Raw genomic sequence first — 25,233 nt, forward strand, 5'->3', positions numbered from 1 at the left:
ATAATCTTTACATTTGCTACAGGACCCATGATCTTTCTATCCTAACCTTCTCCTTGTGCCTCTCCTCCCTTTTACCACCTCCCCCAATCCCTTTATATGCATGCAAAAATAATACAACGCTAAGGATTTTTCAAAGGAAAGTCAAAGACCTAAGTGATTTTTTCCATCATCTTCTCCTTACCTCCATATCTGTGACTGTATCTAATTAAGTGCTGAGAAAGCTCTTCTGTCTACACATGCCTTGATGGGAGAAGCAGAGGAGCTAATGCATATTGGGGGAGGGGGGAGACAGACAGACAGAGACAGAGACAGACAGGAAGACAGTCACTGTGTGTGTGTGTGTGTGTGTGTGTGTGTGTGTGTGTGTGTGTGCGTGTGTTATAATCAGGCATTGGAGCTATCCATTTATATATCCTATTCTCCCAATAGACCATGAGTTGTCTGAGGGTATTGCCAGGTCTTTTCTGTTCATCACAGGACTGTGCACAAAGGAAGAGCTTTAATGTTTGCTGAATTGAATTGGCTGAATTGAATTGGCTGAAAGGAAATGAATACTGAATTAATACTACTTCCTTTTTTTCCCTTCTCAATAAATAGGTGAGGGAGACCTCTTTTTATCAGGCATCCAAACACGCATTCTATATTTGTTGTTTGCTAAAGATCTGGGGCTTTTAGTGGACTACAAGCTCAATAAAAGTCAACAACGTAGTGTGGTTATTACAAAGGAGAATTGAGATGCTTAACTGAATTGAGACACAGAGACAAGGACTGGGGAGTCGTAATCCCACCGTCCTCTGCTCTGGTCAAGCCACATCTGGAGTATTACAAAAAGACTTTGGGGATCCTTTCTCATGCTTGGCTCTCTTGTGAAGTCACCTAAAAATTTCTGACTACAGCGTGAAAATCAGCTGATATTTCCAACTTTTCCTGATTGGTTGACACTTTCTCCAAAGTTTTCCAGCAATATTCACTTTACCTTATTCTTGCTCCATTAAAAGGTCGCAATCAAATAATGTGATGACAATCAGAGTTACTGATGCTCTGCTAAATTAGGATGAAAGAAATAATGCGAGATTAAAGATGATGACTCATCACTTGGAACCCTGAGATTCAATCTAAGTACTGTCAAAGAAAGGGCTCTATGTCTGGAGAGTTCTGTAGGTATTTTAAGAATATATAGGAAACCTTGGTACTTAGCACACTATTCATTTACTGGGCTAACATTCACTTTTTTACACTCTCAGAAAGAAAGTTCATTAAGCAAATTAATAGGCTAAGCAAAATTTGGAGGGCTGACAGGGACTGTTTATCCTACTTAAGACGAAGGCTAACAAAATGTTTTCCAAACTCCTAAAAATAACTTTGGCAGTAGTTATTTCTATACAAAGTACTCAAGTGTTACTTCAAAAATGATTCTCATGAGGTCATTAAAGGGAGAAAATTAAATGGATAGGGAAATGATGTAGAAAATATACAAGACTTTTCTCCTTTCTTTGCAGAGGTGGGGGACTATGGATATGACATTGCATTCACTCTCAGATCATTTGTTGTGTGGGTTTTGCTGCAATTATCTCCCCTCTCCTTCCCTCTGCTCTCTCTCTTTCTCTCTCTCTCAAACACACACACACACACACACACACACACACACACACACACACACACACACACCTTGAAATATTTGAAGACAGTGCCTGAGTCTTCTCCAATCTAAATATCCTTAGTTTTTTCTACTGATTGCAGTCACCTCCATCTTCAGTACAGAAAAGGATGGGATTCCACAGAGTCAATCAGAAAGATACTGTCATAAAAGAAACTGACTTCACAGCTTCCTGGCTCCTGCGTTATGGATACAAAAATGAAACAAAAGACAACTTTCATTTTTTGTCTTTTTTTAAGAAGCCAAATCCCCCTGAAGTAGCAGCTTGAGCACAGCCTGAGAGAGAGAAAGCTCATCCAGTATTCACACAGTAATGTCAACAAGGTTGGATCCTCCCCAGTCCCGTGCCTGTAGATTTACAAGAGGCCTCGAGCTTTGAGCACCCTTTAAGGATTCAGCTTGTCTCTCAGGTGGGTTGAATGCCAAAGAAATACTTTGAAAAGGGAAAGTCAGAAAGATGTCATTCTTCTGAAGCATTCAGATGGAAAACTTTTTCTCTTCTTGGGATGCTAATCACAGAACTGCCTAAATTTCTGGAGACGAAAGGCAAAGAAAGGCTTTGAATGTGGATAAGCCAGGGGAGACCAAAGAGGGTCTAATACAAAGCCTGTTTTAGTGGGACTAAAGTGGGAAGGACATTAGGCTTGAAGGAACAGGACCTGGGTTCACATCTCACTTCTGGTGCCTAGTACTTGTATGATTAAGCAAGACATTTAACAAGCCCTCGGTTTCCTCAACTGTAAAGCGTGGGGGTTGGGCTAGAATCTAGCCCTTAATAATCCTCTTAAAAAAAGGATTTGTTCTTTGAAGTTTGGATTCAGTCAAAGAGACGCACTTGAGGACCTAGAGGGTCACATGTGGCCTCGAGACCGCAGGTTCCCCACCCTTGGGCTAGATAGTCTCTGAAGCAACTTCCAGTGCTAGAAATCTATGATCTTATGGATACTCTCTTTGAACCTCAGTTTTCTCATTTGTAAAATGAGGGAGTTGGATTCAATGGTCCTTGAAGTCTCTTCCAGTTCTAAATCTAGTAACCTCTGACTAGTAATTTAACCTTTCTGAGCCTTAGTTTACTCAGCTATAAAATGAGAAAACCAAGGTCCAGAGAGATTGTGAAAGTGTAATAACAGGGTAGTAGATATAGTTTTGGAAGGGAATTTAGAAATCATCTGAGATGAGAAACCCTCATTTTACATATAGGGAAACTGAGGTCCAGGGAGGTGAAATTATTTGCCCAAGGTCACAGAGGTAGTTAGTACCAGAGCCAGGATTTGAACACCGAATTCCTCTGATTCCAAAACCACTTTTTCCTATACTACACCACATAGAATATACAGGAAAGAATATATGTGTGTGTATACATATATGTATACATACAAAGAAAAATGGGGTATGGGAAAGAACTGCGGAATATGAATAATTAAGTACGTACAAAGTAACTTTTGGGGACAGCATTAACATCTGGGGGGGGGGGGGGGTCAAGAAAGGTGTCATATGGGAGTTGGCATCTACTCCAGGCCCCACCATAGGGCAATGAACATAGATCATTGATTGGCAGAGTTGAAAAGAACTCCCAAAATCATCTAGTTCAACCGCAACATTTTACAAATGGGAAAATAAAGGCCCACAGATGTTGACTGACTTGTAGAAGGTTATCTAGGTAGTGAGTACAAGATTCAGGTTGCTCTAACTCCAGATCTAGTGCTCATCTCACACTCTACTATGCCCCTTCCCCTTAAGGAGTCCCTTAAGAAAAGATTGCTAGAGCAATGATAAAACTTACCTGCCCAAGAAATGGGGTGCCCACACCAGTTTTGTAAAATGAACAGAGGCAGCTCTCTTTCTATGGTTTACTCTTCTCTTTGCCTTTGCCTCTGCCTGGATTCTACCCTGAATTAACCCTAATATTAGTAATCTCTCTTAATGACCTGCTGACATCATCAGTCTCTTGGCTACACCCAGTATCCCCATAGGAAGCCAATCATGAAAACTCTCAGAAGACATGGACATTATCCCATCTCATGTCTTGGAGTCCAACTAGTTATTCAGGAATAGCCCCAGTGAATTAAACACAGTTTTCAGGGATTCTAAATGCTGCATTTTCTTTAAGTGAGATCAGAGGAGTTAACTTTTAATTCCCAAGAACACTGCGTGCTTAGAAAGATAAAAGCAATTCTTGTCTGATGTGTGTCCATCACTGAGCAAAGTCATGTTGCCATAGGGACTGGGTCTATACCATGTCCACAGGTAAAAGTTAAACTACATCCGTTGTTGTATCCCCTTATCAACGTCCTTTCCAAATCCAAAGCACTTTAATTTATACACTGGGAGCTAATACTCTTTTGTTGATTGCCACAGCCCAGAGGAAATGCTTCCGTTGCCTGGTTACTAATGGGTAACCAGTGCAAGCCCCAGTTAGAGGCTCCCATTCAAAGACTAATGATAGGAAAGGAGGGCTGAATGGCATCTATGGAGACTGGGTCCTGGGGATAGCTGCCTTCTATACCTTTCAGTTCTTTCTATCCTACAACAGAGCTGGGGGGAGAGAGAGAGGAAACAAAAAATGATTATGGAGCAGATGTTAATGCCTGCTTAACACCTGGCAACAAGATGAATTGAACAGAGGAAGGCGTGGACTTGGAGCTAGAGACTGGGTTCTAATCTTGCCTCAGACCTTTACTAACTCCAACCTTTTGGCTAGGTCACTGAACCTCAGTTTTCTAATTTGTAAAATGGGGAATAATAGTTTCACATATCATAGGGTTGGCATGAGGAAAGAAATCACCAGATCATAGATTTAGAACTGGAACAAACAAGGTCATGTGGTCTAACACCCTCATTTTACTATTAAAGAGCTGAGATTAAGTGTGCTTGCCCAGTCACACATAGATAGTAAGTGGCAGAGTTGGGACCTGAATTCAAGTCTTCTGACCCTAGATATGGAGTTCTTTGCACAACACTAAACTTATGAAAATTTGAATTATTATTATATCAAGTACCCCAAAAATCTTCGCACCACTTTGGAGACACAACATATATATTCCTAATGAACCAGGTCAGAAAAGAGCAGGTTAAAGCTCCTATGCCAAATAACAAAGAACTAGGACTGTGTATAACCCCCTGTTCTTCTAGCCTGAGGAAGACAGAGTTATCCAGTCTTATAAATGAATGAAAGAATGACAATCCACCTTTGAGAGAAGTACTAGAATGGACAAATCAGAACATATCCAGAGAATGGACCTGTTTCCTCAGTAGAGTTGTCCCAAATTAGAATGAGTCACATTGGAATGTAGCTCCCCCCTCACTCTGTATTCTCAAGCAACAAGTTGATGACCACTTGGTGGGGGCATGTTTTTCCTTCCCAGCTCTATGTCTTAGAATCTCTACCTTCATTCAAGGCTCATCTTTAGTGCTCCTTTCCAAGTAAAGCCTCCCCTATCCACTCAGTTATAAATGTTTACTCTTATCTTGTGATTTTAGTGTGTACCACACTCACATATAGCCTAGATGAGGAGGCCACTGACCTCTCTTATCTGCAACTGGCCCATCTTTCTGATTCATTCTTATCCTAGGTTCTAGGGTACTCAGTGGCTATGTTCTGATACTTCCACATTAAAGCACTGGCAACTTCTTATTAGACAATTCTCTGTGAGCCTCCACTTTGGTTAACTAAGTAGTACTTATTTAAATAAAAAAATCTCTTTGCATAAATAATTGTGCTCTGTTCCCTCTTTGTCTCTGTCTCTTTCTTCTCCCTTCTCTCTCCCCCTCTGTCCCCCTCTTTCCTTCCTCTCTTTCCCTCTTTATCCCTTCCATCTTTCTTCCTCTATTCCTCACTCTCTCTCTCCCCTTTCTTCTCTCTCTCCTTGTTTCTTTTTTCCCCTCTCTGTCTCTGTCTCTCTCTGTCTCTGTCTCTCTGTATATCTGTGTGCACATCTATGTATGTATGTATATACATGACATAAATATACTACATACATATATACAATCAATTTTAGGCCTAAATAATTATCAAAGCTACTTGCTATATAAATTATCAACAGAATGACAAATAATAAAGGGAATAGGGACAAGATACATGAATTCATTATGATAGTAAACTCCCTGGTGATGAAACTTCCTATACGAATTCAGGTAAGCACCTTCTCTGCAGCTTATAGCCTTAGCTGCCTGGAGAACTAAGAGGACTTGTCCACAGAAACTCAGACAATATATGTCTGAGGCAGGACTGGAACTCAAGTATTCCTAGATTTGATGGTAGCTCTCTATCCCCCTAACAATGTAACACATTGATTCTTAATAGCAACCTTTCAGCTGTGGAAAGAATCCCTGCCAGATTCTCCTCTAACCATCCCTGTTCCTCTTGACTTTTCTTTACTTCTGAAACACAGTTCCACCATTCAGATCTCAGGATAACAGGCAAAAAAATGTTTCTTCACAAAACAGAAGTTGCTACAGTTCTCTCAGTATAGGAGTTCTTTTTGTCCTTTTCCTCTCTGTACTTCATGAAATCATCTTTGGCGATGACAATTAGCACAGAATCCAGAATGACGTAAATTGCTAGACTCTCAACATTTATTTGCCTTTTTAAGATACAGTAATACTTCCTATAATCTCTCTGAGAGAGGCTATTGAAGCTGGTGTTACACTCCTTGGAATCCCTAGCTTATTTCAAGGCTCAGCTCAGGCATCATTCCAGTCCCCTCAATTGTTGCCTTGTATTTAATTTTCTCTGAAGCCAACCCGAACCTCCACCCCCCAAAAAATGGAAACTCGTTTAAAAGCAGGGATTAGTTAGGGTTTTTGTTGCTGTTGTTTTATGAAGGAAAGAATAGAAAAGCATTTATTAAATGCATACTATGTACCAAGCACTGTGTTCCAGAATACAGGCTTACATCTAGCAAGTTCTTATGAAGTATTTGATTTTTAAAAATGTCCATAGATCTAAAGCAAGAAAGGACCTCAGAGACCATCTGTCCCCAACCCCTCACTTTGCACATGTGGTAAATGAGGCTGAGGGTGGCTAAATTACTTGATCAAGGTCACAAAAGCAGTTCATGTCAGAAGCATGATTTGAACTGAAGTCCATGACTCTTGTGCACTTTCCATTTGGCTACATCTCTGTTAGAAATGAGGAAACTGGGGATCAGAGAGTGGAAGTGAATTAGCAAGTACACCCAGTAAATCAGAGGCAAAACCGAGATCAAACATGATACTATCAGAACAGATTTCAAGACCTTCTGAGCAGTTTTCACTGTTTCTGCTGCCAGATCTATATTTGGCCATGAAATTAAAATAACTAAAGCCTTGTATTTTTCTTGGCTAGCATAGTATAGATAAGACCAAAGAAAAGTATCAAAGAATCACACACATCAAGAATAAATGGCAAATTTTGATGGATTGCTGTGAGCATTCTGAGTGGGAGAACAAGAAAGCCTGTCCTGCTTTGATTTCTCTCTCCAATTTTTTTTTAAAAGTAAAGGAAATGTAAAATCCTTAATTGCTCTAATGATGAAGGATGATGGCATCAGGGGCTGCTTTCACAGTGCATTTCCTCTAGAAATAACATTATATTGAGACAGTTAGTCCTGAGGTACAGGCAGATACTGATCCCTGGAACCTGCTTGGAGAAAAGCAAAGACCTTGTCTGATAATGCCATTCCAACTTTGATTCTGAAAGACCAGCTCACTGGGCAGCCAAGGAGCCATTCACACAATGGCTTGGGCCAGCCTGAAAGCAAATGGAGGGACCAGTCAGGACGATGGCCATGTGGCCACCTCCCACCCACAGCACAGAAGGGTTTGGACTGCTTCTTCTCTAGAAATGCATCGTAATTAGATGCAATATGTCCTCCAAGGACCTAAGACACTTTTCAGGGTCTTGACTGGACTTGAACTTGGAACGTCCCAGGTCAGATTCCAGCCCTGCCACTGATTCCCTTGGTGTGGGATCTGGGGCAAGACCCTTCCCTTTGGGACATCAATTTTCACAAGTACAAAATGAAAGAGACCATCCTCCCAGTTCTAATCACAATGGGATTATTTTCTATTGTTCTCCACACCCAATCCATGACTTTGCACATGTCTACAATGCCTTCTAGAATCAAAGGAACATGGATCTAAAATTGGAAGGGATCCAGTGGCCACCTAATTCAACCCTCTCACTTTACAGAAATTAAGCGACTTGCCCAAGGTCACATAAGCAGGATTCGAAATCAGAGCTTTTGACTCCAGAACCAATGACCAATCCACTGTATCCACTGTAGTATTGTCTCAGAGAATCTCTAGCTTCCTTCAAAGCTCAGGAGCTTTCCAGTTGATCCCTGAAGTTGTTAGAGCTCTCTACAATGATTAAATCACTTTGCATATACTTTGTATATATTTACAGGGTGATGAGAAGAGAGGGGTTCAACTTTTGCCTCTCCTACATAGTAGCTGTATGACCATAGGCTAAGTCACTTACCTCTTGATGTCCCAGACATCTCTAAGAATGTAAGTTATAGAGCAGTTGGCAATTGACATTTGCAGAAACGGCTTCCTCACCAGGAGTGTCCTATTTCCCAGTAGTGTCAGACTCAAGTAGAAACATAGGCCAATAAACCATGTACAAGAATCCCTTCAGGCTGCATGTTGACTTTAAAAAACACTTGTTAACATTATTTATGTTCAGCTTTATTTTTATTTATTTTGGTAAATATTGCCTAATTACATTTTAATCTGGTTCTGGCAGCACTATGGAGTAGTTTGGCCCCTCTGCCCTATATTAATGATTAATCAATCACCCACTAAAGATTTATTAAGCACTTACTGCATGCCAGGCACTATGCTAAGTGCTGCAATGAAATCCCAGAGTCTCAGAATTTGAAAGTCAAAGGGATCTTGTCCAATGCTACATGAATGGAATTCCCTCCAGACCACAGCTGACAGTTAAGCAATCATCCAAGCAATACATGAAAACCAAATAAGGAAGGGTACCCACCTACCCCCACACTCCCAAGCAGCCTGTCCCACCTTGGACAGCACCAATTGTTAGGGTGTTTGTCCTGACATCAAGCCAAACTTGGCCTCTTTGTAGCTCCCAGCCCTCTGCAACCAAACCATAATGTCTAGGGTTTTCTCCACAGGATAGTCCTTCAGGTACTTGAACATGACTATCACATCTGCCCCAAATCTTTCCTTCTCCAGACTAACCACACCCATTTCCTTTAACCAATCCTCATATGAAATGATGATAAAGAGAAATTTCTCTCTGACAAACTGAGGAAACTCTGTGAAATATACTTCTGTCTACCTCCCCCCTGCCCCCCACCTCAACCTCTAATTAAACATCTAACCACCTTCAGGAGTGATTAGTCTGCCTCCCAATTTGGAATGTCACATACTGGGCTCTCTACACCACTACCACTTAGAAGAATCATTCAACATTTCTACCCCAAAACATGAGAAGTTAAATTTAAATGAGAAAAAATATAAACTTTTAATGTTGCATCTGCAATTTAACACAGCCAACATTTTATCAAAAAGTAAGATAGGCCAAGTCCAAATTTAGGAAGAACTAACATGCACTCATCAAGGTTCTCTGATGCTTTCAAAATGAGAACAGAACCCAGTCCCAATTAGACATTCTGTGACACAGTCAAAAAAAAAAAATTGGGTAATACATTCTCTATATAACCTGCCTGCGACCCAGGGAGAAGAGAGAGAAGCTTCCAGGCTATGCAAGTTGGTATTGAAAGAATGACCTTCTTTTCCATAGAATCACAGAATTTCAGATTTGAAAGAGACAAAAGCAGCCTTCCACTCAAACTACAGCATGAAACCAAACCAGGAAAAAGAATCCATTAACCAACATTGTCAATATCCAGGCCTTCAGGGAAGGGCAGCCCATCACCTCCAGAGATGCCCCATTTTACTTTTAGACAGCTCTTATTGTTAGAAGGATTCTCTTACTTGAATAAAATCTGCCCCTAGTTCTGCCTTCAGGAGTAGAAAAATCTTAACCCTTCTACCACTGATAACTGTATGACTATGTTTCTTTCTTCTCTTCTCTGGACTAAACATTCATATTTTCTTCAATTGTTTATTCTTTAGTATGAACTCAAGTCCCTTTTTTAAAAAAAAGACTGAATAGGGTTGTTGTGAGAATCATATGAGATGAAAGAAAATGATGTACACAAAACAGTTTTGTAACACTTAAAGCTCCATAGAAATGTGAATTATACTTTTATAATTTATTTTTAAAATGTTAATACTATCCTGGTTGTTATTCTCTGCATATTTTCCTACCTGTCAATGTCTTTCCTGAAGTATGGCATTCAGAATTGAACTCAATACTCCAGATGTGCTCTGCCCAGGGTGGGACCATCATATCTTTATTCTGGGATATTTTGCTTCTCTTTATGTAGCCTAAAATCTCATTAGATTTCTTGTCAATTCCTCTTCTGATAAACCATTTCCATGAAAGCTCTGTTAAGGACACACCTTGGAGGCCTGGGGGCCATTCTAAGGAAGCATTTCATCATTACAGATGCCCAGAATAGCTGGCAGGATGCTCAATTTAATTATATCAGTAATGATAATGATAATGGTAGTGGTCATGGATGATGATGGAGGAGGAAGAGGGCACTGATGATGATCATACAATGTTAAAAGGATCTTCCTAGAAACTCCCCTCCAAAGACCCTGCCTAATGAGACTTTTACAAATTAAATTATGTGTTTTTCATAGCTGGATCCAACACATTCTTTCTTACTGTTCTCAGAGAAAATAAATAAGCATACAGGAAATATTATATCTTGACTCTTATAGCTAGTCCATGTAACATTTATAAGACCCATGCATGCAAATAATAAAAATAATAGCTGATGTTTATATAAGGATTTAAGATTTAAGAGAATTTCACACATTTGATCTCATGTGAGGTTCAATAGTTATTATCCTCAATTTACAGATGGGGAAACTGAGACTTGGAAAGGTTAAAGTGACTTGCCCTTGGTCAGGAGTGCCAGTGTCAAAGGAAGGATTAGAATCCATGCTTTCCTGATTCAGAGTTTAGCACTTTGTCCACAACAACTAAAGTTTTATTGGACTTCTGTCCATGAATCTGTGAATCTGGTCCACCTTTTGTATTAAGGAAAATTGCCCTAGGCCAGGCTCTAGTGAGATTAAGCATAGCCTTCTTCACAGAGAGGGGAAATCAGGTAAGTCTTCTACTTGCAATTGTCTTGCCCAAGGAAAATAAATAGGCACCTGAAAATAGAAAGCAGTCACACATAAACTAAATGGGAAGATTCCTCTTTCTCCCAACAATTCAGGTCAATGGACAATTTGCACTGGCTAGGGTCCCTCCTTCTACTTCCTCCAACCTGGAAAAGTCCAAACAGTAGGATTTCCTATGCAAGTTGATGGGTATGTGCCCTCACTGCTAAATGGGAGAGCCCCTGCCTTTCCTGTGGCAACATATATGAGCCTTTCAAACCCTGCTAGGTTGAGACCCTGTGCTACAAAACATTTTTGCACATGCACCAATATTACTAAGAGTGGGATCCCCAATTAGAAAAAGAAGCCTACCCAGTGTCTAAGCTTAACACGACCAGGACACTGTCACAAGATCATATATTGAGACCCAAAAGGGCATCAAGTACAAGTCTTCCATTTTATAGATGAGGAAACTGAGGCTGGTGAAGTTTAAGTGATTTGCCCAAAGTTACACAATTAGTGAGCGTCCTAAGTGGTATTTGCACCTACAGCTTCCTGATTCCAAGTTAGTATGCCAGTTCTAATGGGAGTTCACATTTAGCATCACAAACACAAGAAATCCATCTGAAAAGTAGACAGACAGCCCTCAGGAATGGGTTCCATCCAGTTGATGCCTCTGAGAGGGATCACCAAGAGAAAAATGTAGCCAAAAGGAAAATAGGAAACTTACTGCAAGGCTCCAGTGGTGAAGATCTGGGTTCAGAGCAGGTACATGGGCTGGAGAAGTCTGTGGCCGCTCTTCTAAAAGTCGGAACTGACCAAAGGCTTTTTGGGGGACTGCAGACTGCAAGTACAGATCATTTCTGAACTGTGGGGAGAAAAACAGGTACATGTCATCAGATGGAAATTATCTTCCCTTCTCTCCTCTCACTTAGCTTTCTCACAGCCCTGTGAGGCCAGCCAGAGCAGGAATTATTGAACCTAATTTTTTTCATGCAGGCACTGAGGTCAATAGATTTAACACACAATAAGTGAATGAAAAAGTAAAGTGAACAAACCTGGTCTTTTAGCTCAGGGTTTTTGCTCCTAAGTCCCACTACCTTACAATGGAAAAAGGAGGCAGCTATTTATTCTGCCCATTTTATAGAGAAAGAAATAGAAGCTTGAAGCAGCTTGCCCATGGTCACACAGACTAGATTTGGACCCACCTTTTCTGGATCCAGAGTCTAGACATTTATCTACTACATCAACCATTGTAAGATACAGCCATGCCCAAGAATCTGACTTATTATTGCATTAGAAAAAACCCTCAGGGGCAAGCCCCAGTGACTTAGAGGATAGAGCACTTAGATGGGAGTCAGGAGACCTGGGCTGAGTCCAAATTCAGACACTTTTTAGCTATGTGGTGGTGGCCAATTCATTTAAACTCCTGGAGTCTCAGTTTCTTAATCCATAAAGTGGGTTTGATAATATTTGTACTACCAAACTCACATCTATTGTGAAAAAAACATTTTGTACATCTGAAAAGGCTACTAAAAATAGTCACCACTATTTACAGGACACACTAAGGTTTGAAAAATACATTGCATATGAAATAGCATTTGGTCCTCACAGCAAACCTGGGGGACATATGTTTCTAACATCTCCATTTTACAGATGAGGAAACTGAGGGGTAGAGAAATCAAGTTACTTGTTCAGAATTGCAGAGCTAGTAAATGTCTTAGGCACAACTTAAAGTCAGGTCTTCCTAAGTCAGTCCAACACTCTATCTACACTAGCCATGCAGCTACAACAGAAATGAGTATCATTTTTTTAAAATCACCTCAAAGGATATGCACAAATGCTGAACCAAAGGTTTCACCAAAGGGTCCTCTTGCTCTCACTAGAAACCTGCCCAAAGGAATAGGTTTGGAGGACCAATGACTGTCAGCAGTAGCTAATTAAGTGTCATGGGTTCTAACCCTACCTCTGATACTTATAAGCTCTGTGACCATGGGCAACTCTCTTTAAGCCTCAGTTTCATCATTTGTAAAAAGAAGATAATTAATACTTGGAGTCACTACCTCCCATGATTGCTGTGAATTTTTATTAAGATAATGTTTGGAAAGCACTTTACAAACTGTAAGGAATTATATACATGTCAATTACCAACACCATTATTAGCTGTAAGGTATTCTGGAATCTGGACAGAGACCAACAACACATTATTTAGCCAATTTCCTCTAGAAGCATCTGTAATTATGCAAGCATGACCAGATGCCAAGTGTCTTATGGGTAGTCTGATTATTGGTTGAATTAATTAATAAAAATCAATAAACACTGGCAGGTTGGTTAAAGCAAATGATCAAGCATTTCCCATGTCTCCCCAATAATTCAGGGTCAGTAGCCTCCATCTTCTATTAACCCTTCATATTCTCCTCATTAGCCACAACACTCGCTCTCTGTCTCGGTCTCTTTCTCTGTGTATGTGTGTATGTCTCTATCTCTATGTGTGTGTGTGTGTGTCTGTCTGTCTGCCTTTGTCTATGCCTGCCTGTCTTTCTGTCCCTTTCTGGGTGTCTGTCTCCATCTCTGTCTCTGTCTGTCTCTCCCCTTTTCAATTTCATATCAATAATTTGATAAGGTGAGGAAGACTTACAGAGGCAGCTGGAAGCCACAGATCTTTCAGAAGATCCCAAAGTCACCAGCCCTAATTTCCATTCCCAAACCTACTCACAGTGTGCAGGGAGAAGTGGAAGAGAGGATCTGTGTATGAGGGAAAGAATTCAACAATGGAGAAAGTAGAAAAGACACCCAAGCATGGTCATTTATTAAGCATCTGCTATGCTCCAGACACTCTACTATGTGCTGGGTCATGCAATACGAAAGGAAAACACTTTCTTCCCTCAAGGACATTATATTCTACCAGAAAGACAATATCAATCAATCAACAAAGATTCATCAAGTATTTACTGTGTGTCAGGCTTGATGCTTAGTCCAGAGAATACATTCACTGCCCTCTCCTCTCCTTCCTGAATGCTCTGTCCAGGGGAAAGTACACTTCCATGGCCAAAAGCTGCCTTTTTTCCTTTGGGTTTCCTGGCTAGATTTCTTGCTCAAAGACCAAACTTAAAACTCACTTCACTCTGGAGCTCATAGACTGGACAACAAGTCCCTGCCCACCAAGCACAGAATGGATGTAAATACTAAATAATAACTGTTTCTCTTTTACCCAGGAACCCTCCCAGTTTGATTTTTTTCAAAAAAAGGGGCCATCCCTTGAGTAACTACTTAAAGGGATCTATTCACTGAATGGGTGTATCTCACTCAAAGTGAGAATGTGATAAAACCTTAGCCTAAAATGGTTAGGGTCTCCCATTGCATCCTGGGCCACCTCCAGTCATCCTGATGAATATCATGCCACTGGACCCAGATGGCTCAGGAGAAGAAAGTGAGGTTGGTGATCTTGCACAGCTCTCTCTCGCACAAATCAAAATCAAGCACAAGTCATATCATCTTCATGTCATGGTCCTCTTTGAGAACAAAGGACAAGCACAACAACAACATTCACTGCCTTTGAGGAGCTGACATTCCAATGGGGGACACAGTGTTGTCATGTCTGGGTATAATGACAAGATACATACAAAATAGGTACATGGGGAAATTAGAGGGGGAGGCATTAGCATGAAAAAGGACTAGGATGACAACTGAATTGAGGAAGGAAATAAGGAATTCCTAGAGTTGTAAATGAAGATACATGGAGGAGAACCAGTACAAAGACATGGGGTCAAGGGATAGAAAGTTGTGTGTGAGGAACAATAAGGCCAGTGTGGCTGGACTCTAGAGTCAGAGCATAAAAGTTCTGCTATTTCCTGCTAGGATTACGAGATTCAGAGCTGCAAGGGATTTTATTGATCATCAGACCAACTTCATAATTTTACAAATAGGGAAACTGAGGTATGGAGAGAAAAAATAAAGTCCCACAGCCAATAAATAGCTAAGCTGGGATTTGAATTTACATCCTCTGACTCCAAATTGACTGTTCTTTCTACTGTACTATATCTATAATACTTAGCCATGTTTCCATTTTCTCTCCTCATAGTTCTATAGTGTAATGGAAAGAACCCTAGATTTGGGCTTGGAGCTTCTGTGTTTGAATCTTGGCTCTTCAAGTCACAGCATCATAGCTATAGAGCTGGAAGAGATCTTAGAGGTCAACTCATTCAAGTCCCACATTTGACAGAGAAGAAAACTGAGGCCCAGAGAGAATGAACACTTGAGACTGGAGAGGGTGGTCAGGGACACACTGCTGAAGATTCAGGTTTCCATTAGCACAAGAAGATGGGAAAAGGTTGGAAACATCCAGGATAAAGAGAAGTTTGTTGTTGTTTTTCTTAAACAATAGCGTGGTGGTTGTAGATGACATAATGGAATGAATGGAAGAGTAGAGAAGGATTTAGGCTTTGATGGAGTAGAGCTGAGTCAAATAGGGAGGAGAATACAGATGTGACTTCTCTCATGCTCCCTGAAGCATTCAGCCAGAAAAGGGACAAGTCATATTCTTTTCTCCTCGCTCCCAACTCAAGACTGTCCCTTTGCCACCACTATTCAGCAACCACTCCCTATTGCAACAATCTACTGGCCTCCAGGTAATCTTCCCTCCTCTTCCAAGGAATTCAGTGTCTGGTTCATTGCCTTCCTCTCTGCACTAACCACTGTCCTCAGACTTGACCATTTTGATCCCCTTGTCAATGTCCCCTCAAACCCCTTGTCTCCCCAGTCATCAGCCTACTAAACTTCCATATCTTCCATCTTTGCTTGGCCTCATACCTGCACACAGGAATGGACAACCCTCAATCCTAACTACTCTACTTAGATGACACAGAATTCTAATACTCTTGTCCCTGAGTACAACCTCCTAGCCTTATAGAAGCAGCTAACAATAATAGCTAGCATTTATATAGACTCCACTGATTGGGGCAGCTAGGTGGTGCAGGGACTAGAGTGCTGGGCCTGGAGTCAGGAAGATTCATTTTCATGAGTTCAAATCCAACCTGAGACACTTATTAGTTGTGTGACACTTAAACAGATTGGCCTCAGTTTCCTCATCTGCAAAATGAGCTGGAGAAGCTCCAACATTTCTGCCAAGAAAACCCCAAATAGGATCACAGAGTCAGACACAGCTGAACACCAGCAGCCTGACTCGAAGTCTAGAACTCTATCCCCCCAAGCTGCGTAGCTGCTAATCTCTCCTTATGACTCAGTCCTTTCAAACCTTTTCATCCTCATCAATTCCCTTTCATCTATCACCTCTGTTCTGGCGTCCCTTCCCAGTTTTCACCCTATGGTTTTCCAATTCAATCATACAATATCTGGGGCTCTGAGAGGTTATAGGATTTTCCCTGAGGTCACATAACCAGTATGGGTCACAGCCAGACTGGAAGCAAAGTCTTATAACCTCATGCTGGCCCCTCCCAACAGGCCCTGTCTCACCAGGGTGTCAGAAGAGTTGGTCAGGGTTTGTAAAGCTCTTAAAAGATGAAAGAGGACTCTCAATGGGATGTGGGAAGCACAGCTATTATTAATTCAGAAGCAGTCGACCCAGCAGTGCCTTGGAGGGGTGGTACAGAACCAAGCCCTAATGAATCAACAACAGTGAGTACTGAACTATCAAATGCCACTTCAGACAAAGTTTTAATTAACAGAGCTGATCGGGCTACTCTGGGTCTGAAAATAAAGACTTATTGATGTATTTTTACTGCCTGGCATAAACTACCTGGAGAAACATAAAACACCACCCACCTGCTCGCCTCTAGAAAAACACCTTCAGCTAAGAGCATGACATGAATTCTCTTACCCCAAGGAAAAGGTCTGATTTTCTACCACTTCCTGGGTTACACAGGCCCTGTCCACTTAATCTACCCATCTGTGGCAGGATTTTCTATACATAGAGAAGATGAAAAGATTTCCTAACCTTCTGATATCCAGCAACATACCCATGTCCAGGAACTTGTAGCATAAATAGAATGGACACCCAAGGAAGGCTGATTTCAAAGAATAATGTTATACCTTCTCTTAATTCTCTGAAAAATTTAAATAGTTCAATCGTAATATTCTGTTAAAAGTAGTGTTGTTGTCTAGTGCTAGTTTTCTTGCTTAACACTGAAAGTCTATCTGTATAGAGAGCTCCCTAGTGATGAAGATCTACTAACGAAGATAAACGAGTCTTCTGCAGCTTAGAGTCATGGACAGCTGCCTGGAACCCTAAAAGGCAAAGTGACTTGCCCAGGGTCACATGGCCAGAGGCAGAATTTAGAAGACAGGTCCTCAGGATCTGAACCCTGGTCTTCAAGGCAAGATCTCCTTCCTTGGAGTTACATGGCCTCTACAATAAAAATTATATACTTATTTCTAATAAATTATTATCATTTAGGTTGTTGTTCAGTCATTTCATTTCTGTCATGTTTGACTTTTCCTGACTCCATTTGGGGTTTTCTTACTGGAAGTACTGGAGGGGTTTGCTGTTTCCTTCTTCAGCTCATTTTACAGATGAGGAAACTGAGGCAAACTTAATGACATGCCCAGGGTAACAAAGCTAATAAGTTTATCTGAGACCAAATTCAAACTCATGATGATGAGTCTTCCTGATTCCAGGCCTGGAGCTCTATCCACTGAGCCACCTAGCATTTTATATTCTATATTTTATTATAAATTATACATAATAAATTGGTTTTTTATAAATTATATCATGAATTATGCTACATATTTTAATTATATATGTAATAAATTATTTTATGTTCTGTTTTGTTCTAAAATTATAATAAATAATTTTTATTACTGTTATTAAAGAGATAACATGTTGTAGTGAGTAGAAATCTGACCTCAGAGTCAGGAAGATCTGAGTTCAAATTCCGCCTCTGACGTGTGGCTGTTCAACCAAGGACAAGTTACTTAATTTCTCTGGACCTCAATTTTCTTCTCTGGAAAATGGAAGTAAAAATAGCACTTCACATGTTTTACATGTGTATAGACATATATATATACACATATACATACATACATATACACACATATTATATATATCATATACCACACAGATAATATATATATACATATATATATACAACACTTTGAATACCTGAAAGCTCTATTAAATATTAGTAATTAGTTGTTAACCTCTCAGTGGTCAAAGACCTAAATTACAAACGAGTTGCAATTTGCATTGATGGAGAGTTTCCTCACCTGAAATTTCCTACACTAGCAAAACCACAGGTCAAACCACATTCCCAAAAAATCCCTGGCATTTATACATGGTGTCCCAAAAGTCTTAGTGCCATATTAAGATATTAAAGCTAAAAACTGCATTAAGCCTTTTTAGAGGTAGCACATTATCTCATTGGAACCCCCAAACAATCCCTGAGGCAGTTACTACAAGTATTATTAGCTCTATTGTACAGATGAGGAAATTGAGGCAGGTACTATTATCTGCCTCAATACTTGTTTAGCATCCTCATTTTATAGATGAGGAAGCCCAGACACAGAACTACTAAGTGTCAGAGTATCTGACCTGGGGTATCTGAACCTAGGTGTTCCTGACTCCCAACTCAGCAGTCTATCCACACAAGGTTGCTTCAAAGATTCACGTGAGACTATGCATGTTGAGAGCTTTGCAAAACCTTAAATCTTTATAAAAATGTTGCTGATTATTATAGTAAATAACTAGTATTCTCCCCAGCCCTTGGTTAAGTCTGGGAAGAGAAACTGGAACCAGCCTGCTTGTAATATGATTCTGTCTATCATACAAAGTCAGAACAAAATGTGGCCTTGAGAGACCAGGATTAAATGTTAAAAATGTTAAGGCCATGGATTCCCCAAGGAGGCAGACCCCTGCAGAAGTCATCCAACACATCCCCTGGCCTCAGACTGCAACAACCAGCCCCTCATTCAGTCTAGACAGAACAATCACCACCATCTGAACAGAGATCAAAGGACAGCCAGGCTTTATTTACAGTTGGAATCCCTTCCTTTTACAGATGAGGTCCAGGCAGGTAAAGGAAAAAATCCTCCTTAGCTAGGAAATAGGAGAGGTAAGATTTGAGTCCACATTCTCAGCCTTCAGATCCACTTTGTAATCACAGATCTATAGCTAGAAGTGACTGCAGGGACCGTTCAGCCTCCCCCACCCCGACCCCCAGTCATTTACAGAAGAGGAAACAGACCAGAGAAACCAGAGGACTCCTGTCCGTTTCCCAAGAGCACACAGATAATAAACATCAGGGGCAGGATTTGAATCCAGAGTCAGTGCTCTGTGCCAGATGCTCCTGCCACTTCACTTCCCTCATCCTGTATCACAGCATCAGCCTACGAGTCTCCCTTGATTGGCTCCTTCTGGGAAAATGCTAGTACTTACGAAATCCTGGCTGTAATCTGGGGCTGCGACACACTCCTAGCCGCCCAGACCCCATGAGCTCTCTCAGATCTGAGCCAAGGATGTGGCTGAAGCCCAGCCCCTCGAGCACTCAGGAGGCCTCTCCACCCGCCAGAGCGAGGACTCTCTGCCTCTCTCCCTGGAAGGCTGGTTACTTATTCATGTGCTACCTAAGCGGGACCAATAGCTTCTTTGTATCAGCTGAACAGAACGGTAATTCAATCCCCCAAATGGGAACAATTCAGCCCACGCGGCATCCATCCTAATGAGACATTCTGATAAAAGGAATACTTTTTATCTACTAGCAGTTGCACTTGTCCATCAACTCTCCAGGCTTGTAAGACTTCTGTTCTGATAAATAGGCAGTGGGTAAACATGGCAGAGAGGGGTCCCCCTCCTTCTCTCTCTCTCTTCCTCTCTCTCTCTCTCTCTCTCTCTCTCTCTCTCTCTCTCTCTCTCTCTCTCTCTCCCCCCATCTCTCTTTCTCTCCTCTCTCTGTCCCTGTCTCTCTTTCCTCTCTCTCTGTCTCTTTCTCCTCTCTCTGTCTCTGTCTCTGTGTTTCTTCTCTCTTTTTCTCTTTCTTTCTCCTACCCCCGTTTCTCTCTGTCTCTGACTGTCTCACTCTCCTCCTTTATTTCTGCCTATCTCTCTCTTCCCTCACCTCACAAAGCATCTCTTTTTAAAGATCTTTGGGCTCCTGTGTAGAGGAAACAAGAGTAAAAGTGTTTATGCCCTCAAAGGAGATCAGAGGATCATAGACCTAGAGCTGTAAGAGACCCTAAAGGGTCCCTTACAGATGAGAAAACTGAGGTCCAGGCAGGATAACTGACTTGCCCAAAGCTGAACAGGTAAATGCCAGAGTCAGTATGCAAATCCAGGCTCTCTGACTCCAAATCCAGCCCTACTTCCACTGAACAACACTGCCTCCATTCTATGGATTCTAAGTCTACAATGTCCCTCTCATCTGCCCAGGTCACCACATAGCCCAGGTCCTCCAGGTCCTTAAATGAACATTTAAGTTCATTGACTGATTGCTCAAATGATAAAACATTTAAAGGGCTTTGCAAACCTTAAAGAGCTATATAAATGCAGGTGATGGAGTAGTAGTAGCAACAGCAGCAGCAGTAGTGGTGATAGGAGTAGTAGTAGTAAAAGGAGCAGGAGGAGGAGGAGGAAGAGGAGGAGGAGGAGGAGTGTTATAGGCATTGGGAGGGAGTATCCAGGGGCCATAGGTTGTTAAAGGATGGTGGAATGGTACAAACTCTTTAGAAACTGAGTACCAGACCTGGCAGTTCTGAATCTCTCCCCATTCTCCATCCCCTACCCTGCACACTCATAATCAGTCAGAGTGTCTGTTTTTAACAATGACTTTGTCAACCCCCAAAAGTTCATTTACAGTTTTCATTAATGTCTGTGTCCCTGGTGCCCAGAGATAATGGGAAAGGCAGAAAGGGGAAATAATCCTATGCAGCAAGGAAGATCTGAGATCAGGAGTGGAGGATATGAGGTTAAATGATAGATATAAAAAAATTGAAGCTATATTCTGGTTCTAAGAGGAATCATGATTAATAGGAACATGTAATTTGGACCTTCCCACCACCTCCAACTTGGGTTGTTGTGAAAAAGGTACTTTGTAAACTTTCAAGTGCTATAATAAATATTAGCTATAATTATTACTGGGATAGAGATAGACACTGAACTTGGGATTTCCACATTATCAAGAACTCCCAGGTGAGCAAGCTTCCCCTACTGATGCAGATAGCACCTTCTCTGAAATATACATATAGTCTTGGAAAGTAGTTTGGAGTACTGTGAGGATGAGTGACTTACCCAGAGTCACATAGCCAGTATAGTATGTGTTAGAGATGAGATTGGAACCCAGGTCTTCCTGGCTTACAAATAATCTCTCCTCTATCCACTATACCACACTGCCTCACATCATTATTACTAATGAATTTATTAATTACATGATGTAGTTACTAGCAATCTATCCTATCATCATTACTAATGATAAGTGTTTTCAGATTCCAATAGAGATAGCCCAGGACCCTTAATCTAGTAGCCTTGGGCACAACAGAAATGGCTAACCACTCTAGTATCTCTGCCAAAAAAAATCCCCAAAGAAGTCACAAAGAGTCAGGCATAACTGAATCAACTGAACAACAAAGGCCCCTCCCAGTTCTGCTTCTGTGCTCTAAGATCCCTTCCAGCCCTAATATTCTGTGTTCTATGGCCACCTCTTACCTCCAACCTTCTGTGCTCCAAGGGCCCATCTAGCTCCAACATTATGTGCTCTAAGCTTCTAGAATGTTCTAAGGCCTCTCACAGTCCTAACATTCTACATTTTAAGGACCTTCCCAGCTCTGACGTTCTATGTTCTAAGGTCTATCTAAGCCCCAGCAATTTCTGTTCAGCCCACACCAACAGGAACTATTTCTGAACAGAAAGAGATAGAACTGATTGGGAAGCAGAAATGAATGGGGCAAACAGAAGAACAACTTTCTCCCAGAAAGTCAAGGGGAAGCCAGTTATCCAGCAATTGGAATTAACCAGGTAAAGAATGAGCAAGCATAGACCAAACAAATCAATCCAAGAAACGTTCGCTTTGTCTTGCTCCAAGGGCAGAGTCAAGCGCAGATTTCAAGAAGAAGGCCTGATTTTTCATACAGATGATGACATCCATCACTTTTTGTCTGACAGCTTAAACTCTTTTGGACTGCTCAAGTGTAACTATTCCATAGAGTTTCAAACAATATTGAGGACAGAATGATACAGTTAGAGAAGCAAATTATATGACGATTTCTTATTTGCCTTGGTTATGGTACAATGCCCTTGGAATGGTGGAGGAGAGCAAAAGGCACATTGAAAGAAAAATCTCAGAATGCTAGAATTTCAGTTAAAAGGACACAGGAACCTTCTAGAACTACCTGGACTTAATAAGAATATCACCTCCAACACCTGCAGCAAAGGGTCATTCAGCCTTTACTGGAACAAAAATGTTTGATTATATGGAATATTATCACATGTAAACTCATTAAGAAAAATAAATTTATTCCTTCAACAAAATTGATGCAGATGGGTTAAATCTTGATTTTGTAGGTTAAAAAATTTCAAGGTATCTTTCAATTCAATAAGTTTTTATGAAGCTCTGTTAAGAGCTAGTCACTGGAAATACAAAGGCGAAAATGATAATGAGACCCTGTCCTCAGGCACTTTAATCTTATTGGGGTTGGGAGAGTAGGGTGGGACATACAATATACAAACAGAGAAATATAATAGAATTAAAGGACTAAGAGAAAGATAGCAAGGAGGAGGAGGGGTGGCAATGATCGGGAAAAGATTTCCATTGGTTGGTTTCTCAAGGAGTGAAAGATGAAAAGGAAAATCCCATATATATCAAAATGTTTAGAGCAGAACTTTTTGAAGTAACATAGAATTGTAAATAAAGCAGGCCATTAATTGGATAATAGATAAATAGATTGAGGTGCATGAATGCCATGGAATATTAGTTCACTGAAGCCCACTATAAATATGAAGAATTCAGAGAAGTACTGAAAGTCTTATATGATCTTATAAAAAATGAGGTAAGCAGAACCAGGAAAATGCTATACGTCTTCACTACAGCAAAGGAAGTGGAGAGAACACCATTGACAAAACAAATAAAATGTAATTCTGTGTATTTTAAATTTTTTAACTTAATTTTTAATTATTTTTTTAAATTTTCAGTCCAAATTCTCTCTCTCCTTCCATACCTCCCTGATCTACCACTGAGTAGAACGTTGTGTATTTATAATGATCAAGTTTGTTCCCCAAAGAAAAGAAGAGAAAAGAAGGAATCTCCTTCCTTTCTTTGCACAGTTGGAAGACAAAATCTGGAATACTGTCTATACCATTGGGTTCTTTGATGTATTGATTAGTTTTGGTGAATTCTGTGTGTGTGTGTGTGTGTGTGTGTGTGTGTGTGTGTGTGTGTGTGTGTGTGTCACAATGGGAGAGGATGGGAAGGGATATATTCAGAAAAAAAGGTGATGTAAAAAACTAAAGATAATCCAAAAATGGCTTCTCAAAGGATATGGCAACTGAGTTGAACCTTGAAAGAAACTAAGGATTCTAGGAGGTAGCTGAGAGAAGATGGGGGAGGGAGGGAGGGCAAGAGAGTACAATCCAAGTGCAAGAGGGGCTGAAAATAGCATTCACAAATGCTACTCCTCCTGATTCCAGCCCCATGTTTTGGCTCAATGCTTGGGTACTTTGAGAATGACTGGTGCTTTCTTCCCAGCAATATGTCACTAAGTATTCTTACACCTTTGAGATACTAAAGCTGTCCCTTATTGGCTTATTTGGCAACTTAGCAATAAGAACTAATGATTCAGTGGCCCTTTAAAAAGGAAGTGATGCCATCTTGGATGCTCTCTTCTATTGACTTTCTCCTATGTGGCAAGTTGTTGTCCCTTTCACTAAACATGAATTGGAGGGTGGGGTTGGAGTGGGGTAGGGGAAGACTTGGTACCTACTCCAACACAACAGCTGGATGAGCTTGTACCTGGGCCTTTAATTGGCTTTTCTACTTTGTGTTTCCTTTCTTTAGTGACTAAACATAATTCTTGAAATGAAAGTTTCTTCGTTTGGAAGTGACCTTGTGAGTTCAAGAGGTCCTGGGTCTTTCAGGTGGCATTAAGTACTAGTAAGTTCCTTCCTTGGAGGAAATGACCACCAGCAGAGGGATAGACCCAATCCCCGACCTGAATGTGGCAGAAGACACTGACCAAGAATTGTGTGGACAGTTCAGAACCAAGGTGAAAAGTAGAATATCTGTCTGGTGGTCTCATAAAACTACTTTGTGTTTTGAAGTTTATGATTCAACCTCCCAGCAGATGATAAATAGTAGTTATATAAGTTACTGCTTGCTTATATTTTGGTGATGTGCATTGTAACTCTTTTGTGTATAGAAAAAAATGCCTGCTCCATATCTGATTTGTGCCTTTTTCCCCCTAACCCTTTAAGGGACACCCTTAAACAGAAACCTAAGCCTTATAACATTTCCCTGTAGGATTCCAGGATAGGGGACATAGCTAAAGATAGTAAGGGGAACTTAGCCCCTCTTATTGGAGGCTAGATTTGCAAGGAATTAACCTTGTCTGTCAATGTGCATGAATCTAGTGAGAAGGAATCTGGTGGAGAGGAAGAAGGGAGAATGTTGCTACCCTCACCTCCCCACACCATGTAAGTGAGGCATTTATTGTTCAAGAAGTATGGGAAAACAATGAATCAGCTTGTTTGGTAGGAGTATGTGATGAACAATAAGTCTGGAAAGGTTGTCCTCATCACATTCTGGCAGTTGTTACATATACTATTTTATTGTTTTGACTATCATCACTGTACATCAGTTCATCATCTCTCCTTAGTCTCACTTCCAGCCAAAGACAGTCACATTCTACTTCTGCTCTATCTGTCTGACCCTCTCGTCCAAAAGAAATATGTGTCCTGAACCCAAGGACTGAAGCATGAGATGGAAGAGAATGGAGATACTCTATTTTTCCAGAGTTAACCCTTTCACGTCGATCAGTAGGAAGGCTAGACTCCTATTTCATAGCCTGTTTTTCCACCCTAAGCCTAACTCAAAAATATTTTATACCTTTTCTTTGGATACTTAAGTATTTTCAGTTCTTGATCTGGCATCATGCAGGACAAAAAATGGAGGCCCCAGTAGGTCCATTGTTGAAACATACAGTCCCTTCCCCCATCCAAAGCAGAAGAGTTGTCAATACCCCAGAAGACCCAGAACAATTGATGCAAGAATTTTTAATAAAATTTTATAATTATACCATAATTACTCCCATATGTGAAAATATACTTTAAATACAAAGGATTATAAGCACACATTATAATTCTACTTGGAAATAAAGATTTGCATCCTTTCTCCAGAGTTTAGTACAATCCTTGGCACATAATAGGTGCTTAATCAATATTT

The 25,233-nt window shown here is 40.7% G+C and overlaps 1 protein-coding gene across 1 annotated transcript in view; it reads right to left on the bottom strand.

Annotated features, from left to right (window-relative positions):
* The window catches only part of RIMBP2 (RIMS binding protein 2), a 475,720-nt gene that overhangs the window by 303,207 nt on the left and 147,280 nt on the right, over positions 1 to 25,233 (bottom strand). The window contains exon 4 of the mRNA XM_072600739.1: positions 11,586 to 11,723. Coding sequence (XP_072456840.1) covers positions 11,586 to 11,723 — 138 coding nt within the window. The remainder of the gene's footprint in view (positions 1 to 11,585; positions 11,724 to 25,233) is intronic.

The sequence above is a fragment of the Notamacropus eugenii genome, chromosome 4 (genome assembly GCF_028372415.1).
Source record: "Notamacropus eugenii isolate mMacEug1 chromosome 4, mMacEug1.pri_v2, whole genome shotgun sequence".
NCBI classification, from domain to species: domain Eukaryota; kingdom Metazoa; phylum Chordata; class Mammalia; order Diprotodontia; family Macropodidae; genus Notamacropus; species Notamacropus eugenii.